This window comes from Carettochelys insculpta, chromosome 8 (genome assembly GCF_033958435.1).
Source record: "Carettochelys insculpta isolate YL-2023 chromosome 8, ASM3395843v1, whole genome shotgun sequence".
Taxonomy (NCBI): domain Eukaryota; kingdom Metazoa; phylum Chordata; order Testudines; family Carettochelyidae; genus Carettochelys; species Carettochelys insculpta.
In genome coordinates, this window is record NC_134144.1 from 57,142,554 (window position 1) to 57,168,161 (window position 25,608).

Here is a 25,608-nt window from a genome sequence, read left to right on the forward strand (position 1 = left end):
CGCTATTCTAGTTGCTATTTCCTTCTTACAGTCTAGATCATGCATTATGTTTCTCCCCAGATATGTGAACTTCTCTACATTTTCTAGTTCAATACCATCGACACTGATCTTCCTTCCTATTTCCTTACCTCGAAATACCATTGTTTTTGTTTTATCGATGGTCATAATCAGTCCATACCACTTCCCTTCTTCGTTTAACACCCGCACCATTTTCGCTACCTTCTCATCTTCCTCAATGATAACTATATCATCCGCGAACCTCAGGTTGTTAATTCTTTTCCTGTGCACAGATATTTCTTCTACCTCTTCCTTGATCTTGTCCATCACTCTCTCCAGATGTGCGATGAAGATACTTGGCGATATTGAATCTCCTTGTCTCGTACCTCTACTTGTTTTAAACCAACTTCCCAACTCCCCGCATGTTCTCACCACTGCCTCCGTATTATCACTGATATCTTTCAACAGCTGTATCAGTCCACTATCCACTCCGTATGACTCCAACACCACCCAAGTCACTTTCTGATCTATACTGTCAAATGCCTTTTGAAAATCTATGAAGCAAGTGTATACGTCTTAATGCCAATATCTGCTGTATGGTACTTCTATCTTTTCTGAACCCTGCTTGCCAGTCTGCTATATGTTCTTCTATCTGCGATCTTAATCCCTCAGTCAGTATCATCATCAGCACCTTTCCTAGATGACTCGTTAGGGCAATCGCTCTGTAGTTCTTGCATTCCAATATACTTCCTTTCTTGGGTATTGTCACTAGCACAGATCTTGTCCCTTCCTTAGGCACCTTCCCTTCTTTCCATGCTATATTACATAGTTGGCATATTTCCTGAATCATACTTTCTCCGCCATATTTGATCACCTCTCCCGTGATCTTATCATTTCCAGGGCTCCTGTTGTTCTTTAGTCGTTTCACTGCTTTTTCTATTTCCTCCTTTGAAATATCGGTCTCGCTCTTGATGCTCAGGGGAGATATCTCTTTCAATTCTTCAATCAGCCTATCTGAGACACTCGGGTCCAACTGCGCCTTGCATAGATCGGTGCAATATCTCGTCCATCGCTGCACAATCTTCTCCCCGTTCATGAGCACTTCGTTCTCATCTTTGATCACCATCTGCTTCGGTTGCCATTTCCTATTAATATTCCTTGTTGTCTTATACACCTCCCTGGTCTTACATTCAACACATAACAAAAGAGTTCTATAAATAAATGCACCTTTGATAATGGAGTAAATATTACGTCATGTAACATACCTTTATGAGAAACAAGTCACTTTAAAAAAAAACAGGTATTTTACCTTCAAAATGTTTTCTATATAATCTGCTCCTTTCACTTCAGCTAGTTCCCAGATATCTAAGAACTAAAAATGTTATACCTGTATGATAAATAGGCTGCTTTCTCCTATGAATTTAAACCCTTAAGATCCTAAATTACAAATTTAAAGCATGCCAGCTTTACACCCCAAAGATTTGAGCAAAATCGCTTTAAGTCTTGCTTCCAAAGAGTTTTCATAGAAGAAGCCAGCTGTTACATATTTATTATTCTATTATGTGACTTTAATCTTATATATTCTGCTCACAGAGTGTTAGATCAATAGCTCAACCCTAACAATGCAAATCTGACACAAGTGTGCTTGAATATATTTCACACTGTGGCGATATATTCATCTTCTTCTCAAGCCAGGTCATTTTGATAAGAAAGGGCTGGTTTCTTACCTGAGAGAAACATTTCTCTGAATTGGATTGACTAATCCAGATGCTGGATTATTCAGCCCCAGCACCACTACTCAGTTACCAAATATCATTTCATAACACTGCCAACCATCAGTTATCTTTCTCCCCAGGTAACAGTCAAACTTTCCTATAGATAATACATTCTGGCCTATTCTTTCCAAATACTTTCACAAACAAGATAGGAAGGTCAGGACTCGAACTTTGTACTCACAAAATTGATTTTTTTCCTTCCTTCAGTTTCACCAATATAGGCATGAATTTGAAAAGCAGTATAGGGCAGGGTTACTGATCAGACAAATACAGTACCCATGCTTTACATATTTCAGCTCATTACAGAGTCCAAAGTGGTTGCCCATACCTTTCCTCATCCTGGATTCACAAAAAACAGTTTCCTCGCTTGATGTGACACATGCACTGCAAGATACTGAAGAACAAAAGAATCTTTGTGTGCTGGAAGAGCAAGGTAAACCCTGCTTCTTAGAATAGGAGAAGAAACAATTGTATAGGGCTGAACAGAGTCCTGTTTTTCTGTAATCTGAAAGGCTTTCTAGAAGGACATGCAGTCTGCCATAAACAAAGATTTGCTTTGGCTTTGTAAGTAAGGCTAAAATGGGACACTGTGTTCTTACTATCTTACTGGCTCTTCTCAAAGCCATACTCTACAGGAGCAGTGCATACTGCAGGTAAAATAGATCAGGATAAATTACTCACAATGCATCTGTACCCACTCATTACTCTTCCAAAAGGAACATAACTCACTCTAACTCCAAAACTTGCCACTCTGAAGTTGTGACATTATTATTATGGCTTTCCCCTTCAAATCATAAGAAAATTCATGTATTGGTCTTGAGCATACAATTAAGCCATACCAGGAATGAGGTGACATACAGTAGAAACTCAAGAGTTATAAGCAGATCAATCAACCATATACATCATTTGGAACTGGAGATATATAATCAAGCAGCAGAGACAAAAAAGAAAAAGTAAAAGTAAAAGAAAAAGTAAAGTGCAATACTGTCTTAAACAAGCTACTAAAACAAAGGAGGAGTGGTGGTGGTAAAAATGTTAGTGAGAAAACTATTTCTGTGTTAACAATGGTTCACAAATTTCTACTCCATGCATCTGATGAAGTAGTTTTGACCCCACAAAACCTTATGTCCAAATAAATCTATTAGTCTTCAAAGTGTCACAGAACTTCTCATCGTTTTTGCAGATATAGACAACACAACTACCCTCTGAAACCATTTCTGTATTGCTTCACTTAAACTAAAATGTTTTTTCTTCTGCATAGTAAAGTTTCAAAGCTGCATTAAGTCAATGTACAGTTGTAAGCGTCTGAAAGAACAACCTTAGTGTTTTGTTCAGAGTTATGAACAACCTCCATCCTCAAGGTGTTCGTAACACTGGGGTTCTGCCTTCTCTCCCCACTTCCCTGACCTATGAGACAGGATGAAGACTATGTTTTTTTTCTGAAATCATTCCAAGGGAGATTCAAGTGTGGAAGAAAGTGTGTCCCTACTACCACACATTATGGGCAGTGATTCCACACCTAGAATCCCTCAGATCCTGGGAGAACACATATGAAGTAAGGAATTTCCCTATATGTACCCTATGCCACACCTGCTACCTCCAGAGCTCAGTGACTCCCTCCTCCAGCTTCCAGATACATGTCTCCAATGGACTATTAACAGCCCACTTAGACATTTTTATCCTTACTCATTAACACGCTTCTGCTCAGGAGCTGCAAAAATAGCACACAGCTTCATGCTACACTCATCCCTCACTATATGAGTACAATTGGTTTCCAGCTTTCTGCTCAGAGGCAAAAACTCATAAGAGGTATACTAAATTACCATTAAAATACATGTAAAAGTCTCTGATTGGTTCCTAACTCAGTGAAGGAGTGGCAGCATGTGGTGCTGCTTTTGAAAGGTAAGGGAACCTTGGGTTTTGGGGGCAGGGGGCAGTTTGGGGTCATGAGCAAGAGGAAGGGTTAAAACCTGGTGGTGGGATGGTCCATGTGGCAGACGGGGGGTGTTAAGGCTGCGGAGGTTTGGGTCCATGGGGCAGACAGGGGGGTTCAGGCTGCCGCAGGCTGGGTGTAAGGTCAGGCTGCGGTGGTTTCGGGCTGCAAGACTGGTCAGGCATGGTTTGAGGTTGCAGGGGGTGGTCAGTCTGTGGCAGTTTGGGAGTATGAGGCCTGGAGTGGGTGGTCAGGCTGCAGAGGTTTGGAGCTGGGGGTGGTAGTCAGGCTGTGGTGGTTTGGGGTTGCAGGGGGTAGTCAGGCTGTGGCAGATTGGCACTGTGGGGAGGGAGGTAAGGCTCATATTAGCGGGGAGAGTTCACTCGTCTAGTGAACAAAGGCAGGTATATGTGTCCCTCGTTTATGGGAGTACTCATAATTAAAGTACTCATTTAATCAGGGATCAGCGTATAGATGAAAGTCACAATATTTCTTTACCTTTCTGACTTACAGCTCCCTGTAGTAGACATTTTAAGACCATCTCTAACCACATACCTTCCTTTAACTTGTGAGTCGCAGATTCTATCACACTTTGGACACAGTACACTTCCCGAACTTGTATCCCACCTCCACAAAGGTCTGTGTGCTTATGTCGCCAAGCGTCCTGTTGGTCGAGGAGGAGAGTAACTTGGCATGCTTTCCATTCAGAAGCCCTCCATGAAAACCTTTGGAAGAAAAATAGTGTAGGTAAAACAAGGTTTTACAGAAGAGCATGGAACAGCGGGTTGTTCTCAAGAACAGAAATGTGTTATTCTTCAGATTGCAAACACTTTAATCTTTGTCATATAGTTTCCAATTTTAAGCTCTATCTACCAGTGCCAGGAAATATATTAATACTTTTGAAGGATTTTTTACACCTATGTATCAACAGAGAGAAAGTGACACTGATTTGCTCCATACACACAGTAAGTACGAAAGCTGCCTCCTAATGGGGCGGTGGGGCTGGGGGTGGGGGCTGACAACCACCATGGGCCCCAAGATAAAGTGAAAGGGTTCCCAGTGCTGTGCCCCCCCAAAGGGGTGCGGCCAAGGTTGGAAGGGTCATGGCCTAGGACAGTCAGCCCTCAGCACCACTTGAATCCTGCTGCTGGGCCCACCCCTTTGCCTCAGAGCCATGAAGAACAGCACAGTAGCACTGCCGTTGCACTTCAAAGGGTCCAGGAGCTCCACCTGCTGCAAAAATAACAGCAGTGTTGGCTGAAGCTCTGGTTCCCTTTGAAAAGCCGGGCCCCAGGGAAATTGACCACTTTACCCCTCCTCAAGCCCCGTCAAAAAGCCTGATCTTAATCCTGTCCTCAGACCACAAGGCAATAACTGATTGCCAACATCACCGGCCTTCATTGTGAGATGTACTGGACACTTCCACAACCAGGAGAATACCAAGTGTTCAAGAACATTTTGGGATTTGGTCTCTGAGTGTTCTAGGCTTTACTGGATACTACCAATTGCTTAGAAGTGGACTCCACATAGGTGGGTTAATTTCTGTTTCCTGAAGCTGTGACACACAGTAGATGTAGATAAAAGGTGTGTTTTCTGTACAGTTAATTCATAGATTATAAATACCATAAATACTTTGGACCTTTCTGTTCTGGAAAAGTTTAAATTCTAAGCACAAACATGTAAATGTCACATAGACAAACACAAACTGATCTGAATATAGAAGGTTTGTGCATTAGAATACACAATGCAACTAGTGGACACAAAATAGCTTATCTGCCAAAAAAGAACTGATTAAAACTATGGGGAAAAAATCATGCTTTTTTTTCCTATTTCATCTACGTGTCTATGAGATCTTTCACAGACACTGGCAGTCTAATCCAACGAATAACTGGCCATCTGCAATGTGAAGACTTTGAACATCTACTGGTAAATTCTATGTAAACACCAAGAATTACAATGTTTCTGTTTATACACATCTTGTGTTATCTGCCATTCTTCCCATATCTTTTCCTGTTTCAATGGTACCTTTCTTTCTCCATATTCCCCCAGTCTCCACATAATGTTAATTTCTTAAAATATGTCCTAAATAAGGCCAAAGCAAACGCTCTCTCCTGTTATCTCAATTTTCCTGGCTGTTTAATCAGCAAAGTGTGTTGGTCTTGTCACATAGAACATAAGTGCACATCTTTGGTTGTCTTTTTGTGGAGAAACATTTCCAGCTCAAAATTGTATGTGTTGTCTTTAGAAAGCATTTGTAGGTAAGATAAAGATATTACAAGGAATCTTATGTTGCAATTTTTTTTGCAAAGTATCTGAGCAGACTTCAACATTCTCTAAATATTATGTCTTATGTCATTTCTTGTCACAAAGCACTTATGAATTTTGTAACGCATTCATGAAAGGTGTTTGTGAATATTGCCAATTATTTCTAATTTATGGGTACTTTTCAGATTAGCTGTCTTGCTCTCTCCAATAATATGAAGCATATCTTTTGCACATTTGGATACAGTCACAAAGTTTATAACTAGCAAAGGGGAAGACAGTCTATATATGACATGCATGAAATAATTGTACTCCCACAATTCATAAATTATAAGGGGGAATTTTGTCATACAGAAGTTACTTTTGTAGGTTATCACAGCTTTTCTAATATTCAGTATTAATATAGTTTTTACATTTTATACATATAGTTTTTATATGAAGACATAGAATCACACTCTCCAGAACAAGGTAATCTAACTCATTTTTCCTGACAGCAGATTAAAGTATTTTATATTTTTACAGTCCGCTATTCTGGATCCAATTTTCAAAACTTTGAATGCCTAAATATAAGAATCTTTATTTCATTATCTAAATACTTATGTTAGGCATCTGAAGATTTAACTTAGAAGTGTAATTTTAAACACAAAGTTTCAAGACTGGAAACCCTCCGGGGACTGGCCTTCAGAGGTGAGAGCAGCTTCACATCGCAGTCAATATGAGCTGTAGGTATTTGACACCTCTGAAAAATCAGACCAGCTACATTTAAAATTATACAACATAACAAAGGCTATCTCAGCTCAAATATAATTACACCTCATCTGTCTACAAGGCTGAAAAATCACCATAGAACTGCAACATACAGAATAGGTGGACACTTTACTGCTGAGCAATACTTACGAAACATTTTAATTAGCAGCAACCATGTGCTATAGTCAGAGTTTGTATCAACAGATAAACTTTAAAATAGAGGGTAAAACCGTATCAATTCAACAGTCAGTCAGACAGGACCTATGATACAATAGGAGTGAATGAAAAGTAAATTCTGCTAATATATTAGTTGATTTAAATATGCATCCTGGCTATTGCTTTAAAAAAAAACATCAAAATCCTGAAAGTGCGGGATTATGTGTTCTGAATGAGTTCAAGCCAAGAGAAGGATTCAGTCAAAAATGATATACACTGACATTTCACTGGGATGTACCAATTCACATCTCTTCTGACAAGGAACTTCCCAAAGTGCTGCTGCTGAAAATGTTATGTTCCCAATTCTTAACATATCTTCATTGCCCCTGTTCAGCATATCAAGTGGAGTAGAGAGGTGATTTTACTTCTGTATTTGTCACTGGTGTAAGCCCTCCTGGAATCCCGTGCACAGTTCTGGTGCTTCCAACTCAAGGATGTTGATAAATTGCAGAGGGTTCAGAGAAGAACCACATGAAAGCTTAAAAGATTAGAAAACCTTCCTTCTATAGTGATAAGCTAAATAGACTGAGCATTCTGAGTCTAACAAAGACAAGGCTATGCAGTGTCTTGATTACATCTGTAAGTATCTATGTCGGAGCAAATATACCATGATCTAATGGCTAGAAGCTGAAGCTAGACAAATTCGTACTGGAAATAAGGTATATATTTTTAAAGGTGAGAGCAATTAACCATTGGAACAAATTACCAAATGATATGTGAAGTCTCTATGACCAAGAATTCTTTCAAGGAAGTTTTATGTCCTGTGTTAAACAGAAAGTCACCACAAGGATCCCTTCTGATCTTGGAATCTATGCATACTGGATAAGGTGATTTCTGAGGCAGGTTGATTTCAGGTCCATTACAAGACATGTAAATGATGACCAGGAACTCTGCTCTCAAGTCATTAAAGAGCTAGTGGAGTTCAGGAAGCACAAGCATATGTCAGTGCTGATCTTTGTCACTAATCAAGTGTGTTGCTTTCTGCTGTGCCTTCTTGACTTTCAAGCTGTTGCACTGAAGCCCAGGTAGGAGTTATGATGGTCCAGTCTGGAACTGAAAAAGGAATGCTTGACTATGTCTCAATCTTCCTACATGAGAAGCTAACGAACCCTTCATGTCAAGTTCCTGTATGCCCAAAACTAATGAGGCCTGTGTTTGACATTGCCCTGTAGACATTGCCACCTGCAATTCAACGAACTAGTCAGTGATTACACTATAGTTTATCAGAATGAAAGAGAAGCAGCCTCTCTCTTCTCAATTGGTACACTTCCACATAAGTAGTAAGAACTCTAAAAAGGATTTTCTACCTTTAAATAAGATATGGTATGAACCTAATCCATAATACCTAAGCATTCACATCTCAGCATTAACCCATACCCTCTTAAATAAAAAAAAAACTCTTAAAAGTTCCTCATTATTACCAAATGCTTTTTATTTTGTATAAAACTTGGACTTGCTGACAAGGTAAAGCAGTTTCTTTCTTTGTTAAAGTCTTGTCTTCTGACACTGCAATCGTGGAAACTTTAGAGAATTCAAGATATAATTAAAATTCTGGCAAAAAACAGTGTCTTCGCAATGAACAAGAGAACCCACATTTGGAATTCAAACAATATTATGAAATAGTTAATGAGAAATTGCTGAGTCTATAATGGCTACATTGCAAACAACTAATCTGTTTCACAGCATCACAGAAACGTAGGACTAGAAGGGACATCAAGAAGCCATCTAGACTATTTCCAATATCTATTTAAAACTTCCAGTGACAGGGATTCCACAACCTCCCTAGGTATCTATGGCCCCTGTAAGCTGAGCACTTGGGCAGCAAGAGAGTCACATATTGCTTTGCACATATTAATGGAGAACCTGCAGCCCCCACAGACAGCACTATGTGTTTCTATTGGTGGTGCACAATTGCACAGCCCTGGCACACATAATTGTCAGTGCGGGCAGAATCGCGGGCAATAAACCCCCCGCTGACACCGCACCAGCGTCCCGTCCGGATCCCCACGGGGCCTCAGACGAGGGCAAAGAAGAGACGGCAGAAGCCCGCCGACAGGCAAAGGCTGCTCCGCTCCTCAGCAGGCCAACCCCACCCACCTCCGGCAGGGGGCATAGAGACCAGTGATGCACTAGAGGGAGGAGGCTGGAGGGAAGCTAATTCCCGGTTGGTCAGGAGCTGACTCGCTCATTGAAAGCAAGGGTGAGACGAGGAGAGGAAAATTGAATAAAATGATGATTATATTTATTAACAAAAACAGAAACTTACAAACAAACAACACAGTATGTAAACTAAACTTATGGAACTATTCACTAACTTAACTACGTCTAATTATATTCTAAACACTTACACTAAACATCAACAAGAGTTCCATGGAAGGAGTCTATATGAGACTTTTCTTGTAAAACAAAAGGGTAGAAAGACTTAGTGAGTTTTTTCTCCGAGCTATGGGGGGATAAATTAGTTTTTTACCCCTATATACTCTGGATGACTAGTTGTGTCACCCTATTGGATACCTTGAGGTCCAGCCTATCAAGGTTCCCTCCCAACTGGTTTTTCCAGTGGGGATTGGAGAGAAGGGGAGAAGGGAGAGAGAGAAAAGGGGGTTAGAGAGAGAGAGAGAGAAACTTTAACAATGAACAGTTAACTAACAAGATCCTTAACTATGGGCTTATTAACCGATTGTGCAGCTTGGAGCAAATGATTTTAGCTCCGGGTTATAGCTCTTAGTTGGTTCTGAGCTACAGTCTGTTAAATTCCCCTACACAGCCCGAATTAAGCTTTAAAGTTAGTGTCTCAGGGCGTGGAGGGGGTTTTACGTGTCCTGTTAGGCGTAAAGGTCCTGTCTAGTGGTCTAGTCGAGTGCGATGGTCACGTCCGGCGAAGAAGAATCGAGGCGATGGCAGCGGGAGCGTTGGTGCTGCGAGGGTGGCAGGCTCTAAGCTTCAATTGGAGTGAACGCAGTACCCCACCCTAGGGGTGAGGCCAGTTCGACCCACTCCAAATCCACTTTGAGCTGCTTGTCGGCGGCGAGGGCGGGGGTGCCGCAGTGATTTGACAGGCTCTGGGTACTAACGAGCGAGAGCGCAGTACCCCACCCTAAGGGTGAGGCCAGTTCGCCCCTCACCCAATTTACCTCAGAGCTGCTGCCTAAGCTCTTTTTGTGTCAGTGACACAGCTAGTGCCTCAGCAGGCGGACCCTGCTGGGCGGATGTGGAATTGCTTCAGGGAATCTTCAAAAAGGCAGGAGCTCTTCAAAAAGTCTTCGCCTCAGAGGCAGCTGGTACCAAGTGCCCCAAGCGCTGTGCGGCGCTGCCTTATATTCCCTGATCTCATACATTATTCATGAGTCTATTTACATACGGACGTTCTGAAGGCCCTGCTTTCGAACAGGTCCTCCTCTAGAAGCTGCCTCACCTGTATCCAATGAGGAGCCTGGATTTCAAATCCATGATTTTTGAAATGTTTGTGAGTTCAGGTTACCGGTAAAACCAACTGACACAGAGTGACCGTTACAGAGGGCTGCTAACTGGCAGCCTATGTACCTTTTAGAGTCTACCTGCCCCTGTAATGATATTAAAGGCCCAAGGCTTTGTTTCCCCTGGCCCACGGGGATGATTATGTCCAAGGGATGAAAAATCCCTGACAATAATAAAATGTATTCTGCACATGGATGGAAAAAATTAGAGGGACCCATTTCTAATAACCTACCTAAAATCTCCCTTGCTGCAATCTTGTCCTACAGTCAGTGGACCTGGAAAACAATTATCACATATGCTTTGTAACAACCTTTTACATATTTGAAGATGTCCTCCCTCATAGTGTTCTCTTCTCTATACTAAATTTGCCCATTTTTTCAATCTTTCCTCACAAGTTGTTTTTTCAAAAGCTGCTAAAATTACTGTTGTTCTCCTCTGAATTCTCCCCCTTTTGTCCGCATCTTTCTTAAAGTGTGATGTCTAGAACTGGGGGCAGCACTCCCACTGAGGCTTCACCAGTGCTAAGTAAAACAAACCAGCAGTCATGTAGCACTTCAAAGACTTTTAAAGTCTTTAAAGTGCTATATGACTGCTGGTTTGTTTTGTTAGAATACAGACTAACATCGCTACCTCTTCGTTACAGGGCTAAGTAGAATGGATCAATTATTTTCCATGTCTTACGTATGATGTTTTCTGTGAATATACCCCCAGAATGTTTCATAATAGCATGACACTGTTGAATCATATTCACTTTGTGATGCACTGTAATCCCTAGAACCTTTTTTAGTGTACTGCTGCCTAACCCTGTTGTTCTCCAAACTTATATTTCTGCATTATACTTTTCTTTCCCCAAAAAGAATACTTTGCACCTGCCTATACTAAGCTTTATCTTATTGATCACAGACCAAGTCTACAATGTGTCAAGATTATTTCTCATTCTAAACCTGTCCCATAAAGTGCTTGTAACTTTTCCCAGCTTAGTGTCATCTGCTGATTCCGTAAATGTGCTTTCTGCATCATCTGACTTGTTAATGAAAATATTGAATAGCACCAGACCTAGAACAGACTCCTCTTGATACAGTCTGACAGCAAACTATTGATAACTACTCGAGTATGGCTTTTCCACCTAGCTGTGTATCAACATTATAGTAGACCATTCATCTAGACCATTTTTCATTAGTTTGGCTTATGTGAATATTATGCCCTACTGTGTAAAAAAACTTATTAAAATGCAGCTATATCATGTTTACTGCTTTCCCCCATCCTGTCAAAAGAGGAAATTAGCTTGGTTTGGCATGAATTGTTTTTGATGAATCCATGTTGGCTATTACTTGTCACCTTATTTCACTCTTGGTGCCTACAAACTGGTTATTTAGTGGTCTGTTCCAGTAGTCTTCCAGGATTAAAGTTAGGCTGGCCTGGTCTATAACTCTCTGGGTCCTCTTTGTTACCCTTTTTAGAGATAGCAACTATTTTTGCCACTCTCTGCTGCTCTCGGACTTTACCTATTGTACATAAGTTCTCAAAGATAATCACTAAAGGTTTACAGATTGCTTCAGCTAGCTTCTTAAGTACTCTAAGGTAAATTTCATCAGCACCTCTTCATCTATTTAGCCTACTATATTGATTCTGTGTATGTATAACAGCTTTACTTTGCTGCATTCATTTTATTTAATTTATTCTTAAATTATACCACATATATGAAAGACGTATTTACATGTTTACAAACTTATATGTTTAAATTTGCCAATCATTTGAGGAAAGATCCAAGTATGAATAACAGCAAAACAGAAAAGTACACAGCAAGCTTCACGATACTTACGCTGCTTTCATATTTTCCTACTTGCATTTAAGTCATTGATTTTAGGAAGTTCTTTTAAATTTTAACTGTAAAATGAAAAGCTCTTCATACTTTAGCATCCATGGGCACGTGTGGGAACTGGGGACCTACAACTTATAATCATCGAACCAAAAAGTCTCCCTTAGAAGAACTCATTTTCTAGACCTGATGGTAGTGAGTCCTTTGCTCCAAGCTTTGCCTTAATTAGAGTGATAGGATGTGCATAATATTTACCACTGCCCTCTGCTGGATGCAATTAAATAAGCACAAGTATTTGCTTTATCCCCAGTGAAGAAAGGAAACATCCCAAGAGCTACAGGCAGCAGCTCACATTTACCCTGCGTTCTTCCTTTGTTCCTTCCTGTTCAGGCATGGAGAGTTTTGTAAGGGAATAGTTCCCCTGAGAAACTTCTTTGGGCAATGGATAGAGCTTTTGGGAAAAGCTATATTGTAAAGCAGGCAAAAACCAGAAGCAGTCAGACTGCACGTTTCCTAGGATCTAGGGAAGTAGAGGCAAAATACCATTGTATGGCTACGTCTACACATGCAGCCAACATCGAAATAGCTTATTTCGATGTTGCGACATCGAAATAGTCTATTTCGATGAATAACGTCTACACGTCCTCCAGGGCCGGCAACGTCGATGTTCAACTTCGACGTTGCTCAGCCCAACATCGAAATAGGCGCAGCGAGGGAACGTCTACACGTCAAAGTAGCACACATCGAAATAGGGATGCCAGGCACAGCTGCAGACAGGGTCACAGGGCGGACTCAACAGCAAGCTGCTCCCTTAAAGGGCCCCTCCCAGACACAGTTGCACTAAACAACACAAGATACACAGAGCTCACAACTGGTTGCAGACCCTGTGCCTGCAGCATAGATCCCCAGCTGCCGCAGAAGCAGCCAGAAGCCCTGGGCTAAGGGCTGCTGCCCACGGTGACCATAGAGCCCCGCAGGGGCTGGAGAGAGAGCATCTCGCAACCCCCCAGCTGATGGCCGCCATGGAGGACCCAGCAATTTCGACGTTGCGGGACGCGGCTCGTCTACACGGTCCCTACTTCGACGTTGAACGTCGAAGTAGGGCGCTATTCCTATCTCCTCATGAGGTTAGCGACTTCGACGTCTCGCCGCCTAACGTCGAAGTTAACTTTGAAATAGCGCCCAACGCGTGTAGACGCGACGGGCGCTATTTCGAAGTTGGTGCCGCTACTTCGAAGTAGCGTGCACGTGTAGACGCAGCTTATAGGTAGCAAGGCCAAAAAAAAGAAAAAAAATCCATACTCAGAAATGAAGTTTACATTGGACGGAAATGTAGGCCTTTCAAATGTAGGAGGGAGCCTTAAACTTCCAGTCCCGGACCTGTATATCGCAGGCAATAACATTATTCTACAACTGCAACTTCCAGTTTGTATGAAGGACATGAATCCTGCCAAACTGGCCTTGTCCTCCTCTGACACTTCCCAATAGCTTCTATAAGAATATAGCCACCAGATTGTTGTGTGGAGACATAGCACCTCTTACGGATCGCAGATGATGTACGTAGGCTCAATATTTAGACGTTTCTGGTCTTCTATTTCTCATATAAGATTTGATTTTAACCTCAACTGTATTGAGCCAACAAGTCTGTGAAGTATACACTACCATTGTATAGGCTTTGCTTTCAACCAGATAGATTTCCTTGCATTTAATGTATGCCGCTGTAGAAAAGAGTGGTCAAAGGAAAGACTTCTAGAAAGGAATCTTCCTACAAGCTGCATCAAAATTTACACTAGTGATGTTCAATAACTTTGCAGCCTACTTCCAGTCGTGGGGTTGGGGAGGGGCATCTAGTACCTGATCATGGCTAACTAAACATTGTGGATTCTTTGCAGAATGTTCAAAACACTTGTTAAAACAAGCTGAAAGCCTATTTCCATCACATTGGGCCACATCGCAAGAGTGTTCTAATACTAATGGCACCATGCACACCTGCTACCGGGAGAAGCTACCAATAGCAGCCACCGTGCTCTGAAGTGTATAAGGACTGTGGGAGCTGAATTAAAAAAAAAAAAAAGTTGGAACAGAAGAATCTGTTACATCTTAAAAGGTAGAACAGAGCACAATCCTATCACTGGACACAAAAAGTAGCACTTGGAGAGCTGTGTGAAGCACCAGCACAGGGGCACGCAGTCTCCGGTGGCCTTCTTGGTGCTCCACACCCCCATCTTACAGTGGGGTGGTGTAGCTTTCACAATTCCATACTCTGAATCATCAGTGTCAAAAAAAAAAAAAAAAAAAAAGCAGGGATGGACGCCAGACTTCAGACACATCTCTCTTCAGTTCCCCATTAACCAGAAGCTAGTGTATTTCAATCAGGCATCAACTGAAACAACTATATACAGAGCATAAAATCAGCAGGAGAATCGCTCATTCTTTCATCTTTGAAATTGACGTGCATTTAAGTGGAAGAGTAAAAATCAGTACATAAGAGCCTGTTTGTTGGATCTAATCAAGCAACCAGTTCTTTTTTAAAAAATTGCCCCCCCCCGATGCTCACGGGGGGGAGGGGGTTCAGCGAGGGAGGCAGAGACAGGATAAGAAATTGGCTGACTTTGAAGGAACTCTTTTGCAATCCCACTAATGACACTTGGACAGGTTTTGCCTTTCCAAGAGGATGTACAGGGGATTTATTTTCTCTTCCAAAGGTTTTTTTGGCAATGAACAGTGAGGTTGCAGAAACTCATTACATGTCACCATGAGTAGCTGCCGTTAAATGCATTCCCTGACCCTGTCACACAAAGAAGTAAGGGGTGAGTTAGTGAGGGAAGTTGTGGAAATAGCTTTAGGCATAGCTGAGAGCACTTTGTGCTCAGAGTATCACCAGGGTTCAATCATCACTAACATTCAGAGTTTGGAACCATTGAATTTTTAAGTTCTCAGCCATTTTGACTTATCCCCACAACAGTAAGATATGAATCTATGCCATTTCAAGCATCCTAGGCCACTGTGGTATCAGAGGTAACTCAATCAATTGCCACTTCCACTCTCCAGTTAAGTTTCATGCAACAGTTTGGGTCTGTGGATTACTTGGCTCAGCTGACACCCTTACACATCATCCAGAACAACCCTCTAGACACAAGTCTACACAACCACCAACAGACAAAATGACCCCCTCATCGTGCCTCCCTCATTCACCAGCCACACAAACCCACACGTTGCCACCGCAACACAAACCACTGACAACTCAACCAATAATCCCAAATAAACTTAACTCTTCACTGCACAGCACACCCCTCATTTGCCACCCACAGAAATCCATACATTTCCCCCAACATACCACATCACACACACACAGATCACCATAGTTGGCACACACACAACAACTGATCGTCACACTGAAGCTTAGAACCTGCAGATCAGCGTGAAGCAATGGAAACAGCTACAAGCATGACTGATAGCTTTTTTGTGTTCAGAGTATCACTGCAATTCAGTGTGTTACCTTTCAAGTTCTTAGTTCTCCATCATTTATGAATTACACGCAGGTGGAAGCACAGGCTTTAAGCTACTAGTACAGCAATAAAGTTCAAATTTATAATTTTCAATTTTTTTTTAAAAACCAACCAACTTTAAATCACTAACCTTTTGGCTTAAAATAAGGAGGGGGGCACAGAGATACAGGAATACACTTGAGCTTTGTTATTTAATAGCTTTGCTTGTAGCAAATATGGAAATAGGGCTTTGCCTCCATTTGAAAAGATGCTGATAAAAGCCCATAATGTACCTGGGGCATGGATGGAGAAGTTGTTTTCCTCCTCTGTTGCAGGCCTCCTTCTCTTCTAGCTCAGGGCACTCCTTCCCGGTGCCTACTGCAATGTACTTTATGCTCCTATGTCTGCTTCGGAATCCTGGTGAGAGATCCCCCGAGTGACAAGTCTTTGAGCAGGTGCTCCATGCAGACCACGCTGATGTTTCACAGTCTTTAGGCATAACACAGGACCGAAAGGTCAGTGGGATGGTTTCTTGGGTGCAAAGGCTGCGATGAGAAAATGGTAAAAAAGCTGAGGAGTTCTTGTTTGTTGCTAGATTTTAATTTTTTTCTGTCATCTCCTCCCACCTCAGTGCCTGACCTCCCACCTAAATATTACATGCTATGAACCAGGGTCTGAACTCAGTTCCACCTGTGCCAATCCAGAGCCATTTCAGTTTTGTTAATGGAGAGTTATACCAGAGCTAAAGTGACATAAGCAGTGCTGTTTTGTGATGGTACGTGCCACTACAGCAGACCATCACATCTTTTCAGAGCAGGGCCGGGAGCCAGAGCCCCAAACCCTGCGGCAGATCAGGGCTAGGAGCTGGAGCCCCCTGAATCTTGGGACAGTGCGTGAATGAAAGATGGAGTCCCTGAGCCCTGCAGCAGATCAGAACGGGAGTCCCCAACCCCCACAGAAGTGCAAGGGCTGGGAGGCTGCCACGGAGCTACTAGGCAGAGCTCCTGCAGCAGAGCATGGCTGGGAGCTCCCCTAACACCCCTCTGTCAGCTCCAACCATGGGAACCCAGTGGAGCAGGGGAAGGTGAGGGGATGAACTGCCTTCTTTCTCTCTCTCTCTCTCTCTCTTTTTTTTTCAACAAAACTAGTACTGGACATATGTGAAGAGTGAAACTGGTGTACTAACACAACTAATCTGGCATGCTTTAGGAGAGATTTGATTTATTTAGATCTTTCAGCATGAAAGATCTTGTACAACATTTGTCCAGCTCATCCCCTGAGTTAGAATAGACTCAAAAAGCAGGATAGTGATGATATATCCTTCAAAGTTCTTTCTCTGAGCTGGATCAAGCCAGTGCTTCAGAGTGTAAAATAAAAACAAACACAGAATGTTGCAGAATTGCTGTCACTATCGACACTTCACATCCCAACCTTCTTTCTGCTGGATACCCAGGAGCCCAGTGAGTCAGGTGTTGAATACTCCCTACTGAAAGACCTTTTTCAGGATGAAGCAATAAAATGAGCTTTTTAACCCTAAAGAAGTCATGTAGCATTTTAAAGACTAACAAAATAATGTATTAGGGGATGAGCTTTCATAGGGCAGACCCACTTCTTCAGGTGTAGAGACAGTGGCTGTACTTGAAATAGTGAACACTATTCCAGTACAGCGTTATCTCCAGATCTGAAGAAGTGGGTCTGCCCCATGAAAGCTCATCATCTAAGAAATTATTTTTTTTTTAGTTTTTAAAGTGCTACATGACTGCTTTTGTGTTTTGTTAAGATACAGACTAACACAGGTACCCCTCTGTTACTGTTTTTAACCCTGTGATTCTGGGATCACTCCAAGAATTGGTGGGACATCCCAATTAAAAATTTATTAGTTCTTATAGACATTCTGGCTTTGCTTTCTCTTGGCTACTTTAAAACCACTAAATTAAATATTTTCTATTGCTGGAGTGCTTCCAAAGCCAGATTAAAGCAAACAGCTCCCAGAATTAGAGCTCTGCACAGTTACATGTCTACCATGCAGACGCGCGTATCTGCAGCTGGACACCTGGATTCCAGAACTTTACTCCCAACACTCACCATGGTCAATAGAGAAGAGCCTGGTCCCATTGTCCTTGGGAACCAGAGCCTCACACCAGCACCTCCTCCCACCCATGTGTCTGCACTGCCCCCAGCCTCACTGGGACTGTATGTCCCCAGAAAGGAGATGCCTCAGCTGAGGGCAGGGCTAGGGGTGACGTAGGGCTCTGGCTCCCAGGTGCTATGGGACCATGCTCTTCTCCATTGGCTGCAGAAGCTTTTGGAAGTAGAGCCCTGCAGAGCCCGATGTCTTTCCGAAGATATCCCTATCCACGGGTAAACATTTCTATCTGTGCAGGCTCTACCTGAAATTCTGCAGTGAGATTCTGTGGATCTTGGTCTACATTATGTGCTGCTTTTGTCATTCAGACCCGTGTAAAATCATTGTTGAGTGCTTGCTCATGCTAGGTTAAAGTGGAGATGCAGGCCTTCAGAGTTCATACCTACAGGCATACTTAATGTTAGCATGACACAAGGATACTTCAGTAAGCTAACGATCGCAAAAAATCTCTGAAGTACAGCATTAAAATAACTTTTCAAAAATACATAAGCTTGATTACTTCAGGCAAGAAACCTCTTACAGGAGACAAACTCAAACCAAGTGTTCATTTTCTCTGCTTAAATATCCCAATGCTCTCTGCAGAGGTGAACATATGCAAGCAGCCACTGGAGCAATTTCCTTTTTTCTTTAGCTTCTTAGAACTGCAAGAGACAACTTGCAGAAAACAAGCCATCTTGCTCTCCCCTTTACAATGTCCCCTACGCAGCATTCTGCAGTTCAGCCACACTCCCTCAAATAGAAAAAAAAACCCTTCTACATCCTCCAGTCCCATCGCAACTGGTGCAATGAGAGAGGAAAGTGATTTAGGGGCAGGGGATTCACAAGAAGACAACAAGAGGTTGGAGACGGGGTTGAAGAAGATGGAGCCAATAGTGAAAGAAAACTATATAGGATGGGAAATCCCAGGAAAAGAAACAGGAAAGAGTTATCTGTCCAGACTTGTGAATGTCCACAACTAATTTCCAAAGTTGGTATGAAACTATTACAAACGTAGCTCAGCTAAGCACACACTTCTCTTTCCGTTGTAGTTTTTTTTTTCCATTCCCTGATTGCTCACAGTCAGGGTTTTACCAAATGCAAAGAGCAAAGCATGTAGCTTTTAAAGGTGAGAAATCCAGTACTTGGGTGCCAAGGGATCAGTGATTAAATCTTTTCTAGATTACACAGGGAAACTGTAGGGAAAATACATCAGGGCATATGCTTTCATTTAGGGCTCTTTGCTAGAAAATGGATATTTATAAAACTAACATAGAAGTAATTCTCTTACATGGATCTAAAATATCCTAGGTGCCCAACAGTAAACAGGAGACATGATCCAAGTCCTGGAAATTTATAGTCAAATATCAGACGTGATAACTAAGGAGAAATAAATCTGAAGGGAGGGTTTGTGAGACAGAAGACAAGAGTTACATCAACAAGTACTTAGACAGCAAGTTATTTAGGGTAAGGACTTTCTCTTTGTTAGGGATGTGGCTGGTGGCATCTAAGTACAAGTAAATACTATTATTATGTTTATACAATGTGGGGAGAGAGAGCTCAGTGGTTTGAGCATTAGCCTGCTAAAACCAGGGCTGTGAACTCAATCCTTGAGGAGGCCATTTAGGGATTGGGGCAAATAGATGTCAGGGATGGTGCTTGGTCCTGCCAAGAGGGCAGGGGACTGGTCCCTTCTAGTTCTAGGAGATGTGTATCTCCAATTATTTTTATTTTATTTTTTTATGGTGGACAAATTTACTTTAAACGTATGTGACTCATCTACTGTGTGTGTTTTCAGAAGAGGTAAGGACAGCAGCCTGGCTAACACTATACAATTTTTTTGGACCTCTGTACTGTATATCTGGGTCTGGACTGAAACTGAAGAAGTGGGTCTGCCCACGAAAGCTCATCTCCTAGTAAATCATTTTGTGAGTCTTTCAAGGGCTACATGAGTGCTGGTTTGTTTTGTTAGAATACAGGCTAACATGGCTACTTCTCTGTTACTATACAGTCATGTGCACTGTACCATTCTAAAATTTGAGATCAGGCTCACAGGCATTTACCTTCCCCAACTATTCTCTGGCTGTCAATTGGCCACTTTGATTAACTGGCATTTTATATGCTTAAGCAGACATAAGGCTAATGAGCAAGGTGATTATTCAATGCCAAGAAAGATTTCAGCACAGACATATCATATGGTGCATTCCATTTGCTTCAGTTTTTCTCATCTGTAAGACTTTTCACATCAGTACGTATTCAATACCCCAGAGAAGAAACCTGGGCCAGGAAAAAGAAAAGGCTCATTTGCTCTTTCCAGGTCCACAGCAGACTTTTGGCTGCCTAAACTCAGCTCTGCTCAGGGTTATGCAAATGTGTCTGCTCCTCTTTGTCAGTGGCCAAAAACATCATCATCATTGTAAAGAGATGATTCACAGCATCTGCAAGATCTGGTCCATTCTTCAAAAGCAAACAAGCCAACATGCCACATAATGAAAGGAGCTTGACATTAGTGAGTGATTGTTAATGTTGTCTGGCGCATGTTGTAGTGGTGACATTTTAGCTCTAGTATTACATGTGCAATATGCTTTGACTTTTCAGTTTCTAGTATCCATCTGCACAATTACCAGGAGCAAGTGGGTAAAAAAAGTAGCCTTATGATGGAAATATGAGATAATCTGAGCATGATATTGTGATCTTCATCCCCTACTGAACCAATAAAGGTAGCTTATTTATGTAATAATGCTAAATTATGAGCTGGTTTCATGTTCTGCTGTTGTAAGAAAATCTGCCTGACTGCGGTTCCAGTGGTTAGCAAAGCCCCAAAAAAGTTAAAGGCACTGGGGAAGAAGATGCCTGGCATCCCTCAAGCAGCTAATTGTTCCAGTGACCAGTGATGGGACAGTGGATGGGGAAAGCTCTCAGTTACTAGGGAACATTCTTTCCCCACTGTCTGGCTGGCAGGTCTTGCCCATATTACCAGGTCTAACTGATCACCATATTTGGGGTTGGGAAGGAACTGGAACTGGGCTGGGGGAGGGCTGCTTTCTGCAGCATGGAGCGTGGTTCATTTGCATATTTAACTTTTGTAAACAGTGGATTTTCCATAATTCAAAATCTTTAAATCTAGATTTGAGGACTTCCGTAACTCAGCCAGAGGTTAAGGGTCTAGTTCAAGAAAGTGTGGGTGAGTTTGTGACCCACAGTGTACAGGAGGTCAGAAGAGATGATCGTGATCGTCCCTTCTGACCTTAAAGTCTCGGAGTCTCTGTCAGTGGGCTCTATGGCACCTCATCTATAAATTGAACCTTCCTCCAACACCCACCCCCAGCCCAAAATGGAAGCCTGACTAGGTAATGTAGTGGTGGAAACACTATCTTCTTTTTCTTGGCTGAATTGCCAATGGATGCTTAGTGGCATGGAGTGGAGTAATTTAACTTAGAATTGTGCATTCATCATGTGTGCTGAAGCACGGGAGGTAAGCACCAGGAAATCATTTAACGGGGTATGCAGAAAACAGCTACACTGCACACTAAGCCCAGGCTCTGACTCTAGATTGGGCCCAAATCCTGCTTCCAGCAACATACAAAACAGCCTGCCTTGGGTCAGCACGCACTCAGGAGTCCTGTCCTAGGACCCTGCTTGGGAGGCTGGGTGTGAAAACCTGAGTCCTGCTGAGACCCAGGTCCAAGCCCTATGATTTTGCAGCGTGCAGCTGAAGCTGCAGGCTGGAGTCAGAAGCTCCATATACTGCAGTATAGACATATTAACATGGCTGTGAGACTAGCGTCCTGTAACAATAAGTCCAAGTTTACAATGCAGTGTGTATGCTCAAGACCAGGTCTGGAAACACCAAGTCCACTAGCTCAGATCCCACATATCTGAGTTTACAGTGAAGTGCAGACATACCCTGGGAGCGCATGAGCCAAGTTCTGTTATGGTCAACTAGGGTAATATTGGTATAAGCAAGATTAGACTCAGGCTACATAGAGTCATGCAAAAAAGTAGAGATGTTAGAAAGTGCTGAAGTAGTTGCACTAACTCTTCTATTAACCAATAAAAACATCTGCACTTTGCTGCAGATATAATAAAAGCAGGAAGGAAAAAGGCTATGGGGTACATTTCATTTCAGTATGTGTGCAAAACTGCCAGTGACATTATTAGAAGCAAAGCATCAAACACAAGATAAGGGATTATCTCTCAAATTTGAATGTGAGCAGGTGCCAGGAGGTACAGATTACTGCGAAATACACAGAGTTCTGAAAAATTCTGGAGCAAGGTTTTTGAAGAACTTCTAATGTTGTTTTAAAAGACATATTTCTCAATCTTAAGTTAAATGACAGAACTAAGGTGTTTTATATTTAAACCTGAGGAGAAATTGGAAAAATAAATGGTTTTCACTGCTTCCTGTACAGTGTTACAACCTTGACCTTGAAATTATAGGAATCATACCACACTGGCTACAAAAAATGGTTAGGTAGCAAAAAGAGGATAGAAGTCAACAACAGTTATCACAGAAAGAAATAGAAGACTTCATTCTCTCCATTCTCTTCATTCACTCACACACCTACCATTGGCATCAATAAGGCTGTGGCCACATTAGCCCCTCAGAGCTATGGTAATGTGGCACTTTGGGATATGCTAATGAGGCACTGCCATGAATATGCAGTGCCTCATTGGCGCACTGGCAGCCATGTGTGCTTCAAAACTGCCAGTTTCAAAATGCACGCCGCTTGTGTAGCCGGGGGGGGGGCCTTTCGAAATGGAAACGGGGGACCTGGCTACACAAGCAGCGGGCATTTCAAAACCAGCAGTTTCGAAGCATGTGCAGCCTCCATTGTGCTAATGAGGCACTGCATATTCATGGCAGTGCCTTATTAGCATATCCCGAAGTTCCATATTACCATAGCTCCTCTGAAAAGAGGAGCTATTATGGCCACAGCCTATGAGTTTAACATTCCTATGGAGGTCCATAATCATGCACAGATGGAAATAAAAGTATTTTATTACTGGATTTTCATTAGCTAAAGCAACATTGCCGTAAATATCAATACCTTAATTGCTACTGTGCCAAAATTCCATACTGAGTTACACACATGAAATCAGTGAGAATGCCAGTTTAGGTGGGGACAGATTTTGGCACTTGGATCTAACAGAAGTAATAAAAATTATTCCTGTACAATATAGTATCTGTAGCAAAAATCAATAAATGAATTGGTATCGTTAATACGAGAAAGAAAAGAACATATTCTAACATTGCCTTTAATAGCCGAACAAAATGCATGTAAATAGTCACAAATCATAAAAAGTATGCAGAATAGTCCATTTAAAGTGGTTTTAAAGGAAGGTAAATAAAGTAAAAAAAGTGCATTAAAATGTGTTTTTTTTGAAACTCAAAAACTAAGTGCCTTTGCATTGTGTTACCAGGTGGAACCTACTTGTATGAAAAACAAACCTATTTTGGATAAAATAAAAAGATGAATGTCAAAATACCCTTACCTGAGCATAGCATTTTTCCCATCACTCCTTGTACATCTAACCTGCCTTGTTTGATAACCTATCTCTACATCCCCTGGCTTGGAATGGTGTTGGGGTGTATAGCTTTGCAGTTTGAATGTGCTTCTCTCTGCAGAATCTGAACTGAAATCCAGCATAGTTCTTCCAATAAGATTAACTTCCTTAAGGTGTGGCAACCTGCATTTACTCCAAGGTCCAACTTGAAGACTGTAAAGGTATTCTTCTTCCCCAAAAGAGCAAGAGATAGGAACGTCACAGATTCTTGATTCAGTAAGGTTTGGACAATTAGAACCACCATAGAGTGGAGGAGAGAGAACAAAACGAGTTCTGTGTTGTAATCTCTTCACGCAGCCCTTGCTGCATGGAGTCCATCTGGAGAATTCCGATACAACACAATCCCGTGGACAAGGTATTAGACAAGCTTGTTCTACAGGTGGCTGCGGAGTAAAATATTCACATATTTCACTGGCAACTACGGTTCTATTTATTTTTTTAACACAATGCACGCTTCTGTGCTGCAGCCCGTGCTGTGCAGTCACACAGTCTGTAGTCCTTGGTTTGACTTTACCATGAGCATAAGGAACAAGTGCACACAGCTGCCACTCTGAAACTTCCCACTCAAAGAGTTCAAGGTGCCAGTCACATACTTTAAAGCAGCTCCTTTGGTTTTCAGGTTTGTCCCTCAGTTCACAATTTGAATGGTGGGTTGTCCAACCTTCTACATGGACACACCACACTGCTCGACTCCGAATACCACCTGACCCGCAGTCACCTATACATCGCCCCCAATGACCTAAGAAAGAAAGAAAACATGGAGTAAATGGTTAAAATGCCCTTCTAAAGGAAAAGTGAGATATTCTGTTTCAGAAAGAGTAATTAGAATCCAGTGCTGCCATTAATCCATCCTAAGAACTTCCACAGAAGTCAGTGACAGTCCTGCTTTGGAATAATAGCAAAGTCAATCCCTAGAACTGTATACCACAGTCTTAGTATACACCAGTAAAATCGTCTTGACCCTGCAATGTGCTGAATGCATACTAAAAGCAAGACTTTACTCTCTGCCTGTTGACATCACTGGGAGCTAACCCCGCCAGAGCTGGGAGGAAAGAAGATGAACAACCCTATTTTTTCCCTAATTCTGATCACTATGGGAGACATTCATCAGTTTCTCACATTCACACAAATTCTACTTAATAACCAAATTATAAACAGCCAATGACAGTTCTGTAAGAAAATGTTATCCAGAAGACCAGAAGAACCACAGGCATTTTCATTTGTACCTAGCTTTTTCTGTGGAAAATGCAATATGAATCTAGTTAAACAAATATCTATCTAAAAGAAAAAAAGGTAAACTTTCAGGATAGACTAAACATGTTAAGAATAAACATTCTTAAAAGGGGCAATTAGTCAATGGAATGAATTACATGGCAAGGGAACTGACTCATCAGAGACGTCAAAAGGCAGGACAGATTTTTTCTTAAAAAATGTATAAAAAAATAAGATCCTGTACTTTGCCAGAGGCTGAGCTGGAGGAACTGACTTTTTAAATTTATCTACTATTGCATATATTACAGGCCAGGTTTTGTGAGATGCTTCATTTGGGAGCAGAGGAAGTTTAACACCTAGCAGAAAATGACCCACACCTCACCAGCACTGAACCTTAAATTACTCTGGAGAGAACATACTTAATATGTACTGAAGGCAACTGGCAGTTATATTTACCATAGCTGACACATCCAGCATAGAGACCAAAAGAAACCCTTATGACATTTTCTAACCACCTGTGCAAACACATCAGAATTCCTAAGTGCAGTATATGCATCTTAGCAAATGAGTTGACAGCAATTTTTTAAAAGATACAGTCTTGCTGTTTCAGTTTTGTTTCATCAAACTTTTCTTTTCCACATAATAACTGATATCAGGCAACCTGGTGAAAAAGAAACCTGAACTGAATTTGCTATGTTTAAAAAAAAAAGTACAGCCAACCTGGCATGAGACCTTAGTCAGAGATTGAACCTCTCTAGTCCAGCACTCCCTGGTCCAGCAGCATCCGTGTTCCGGCATGATTTTAGTTAGCCAGCTGCCCACCTATCAAGAAAGTGGCCAAGTTTCCCACGTTCCCATAAAGTTTGTTTACAGCCCACTAATCCTGACTCTCAGTGTTCTATGCTATTCTTTAACTCTAATTCAGCCCTAAATGTCTTCCAAGAGCCCAGTAAGCAGTGGAAGTGTTGATAATGCTGCCCATGGTTTGGCAA

At 41.8% G+C, this 25,608-nt stretch overlaps 1 protein-coding gene across 1 annotated transcript in view; it reads right to left on the reverse strand.

The window, feature by feature from the left end:
* Window positions 1–25,608, reverse strand: part of THSD7B (thrombospondin type 1 domain containing 7B) — a 440,276-nt gene that overhangs the window by 315,789 nt on the left and 98,879 nt on the right. The window contains exons 2-4 of the mRNA XM_075001414.1: window positions 23,333–24,143; window positions 16,008–16,259; window positions 4,261–4,430 (exon numbers count right to left, since the gene is read on the reverse strand). Of these exons, the coding sequence (XP_074857515.1) occupies window positions 4,261–4,430; window positions 16,008–16,259; window positions 23,333–24,143 (1,233 nt within the window). The remainder of the gene's footprint in view (window positions 1–4,260; window positions 4,431–16,007; window positions 16,260–23,332; window positions 24,144–25,608) is intronic.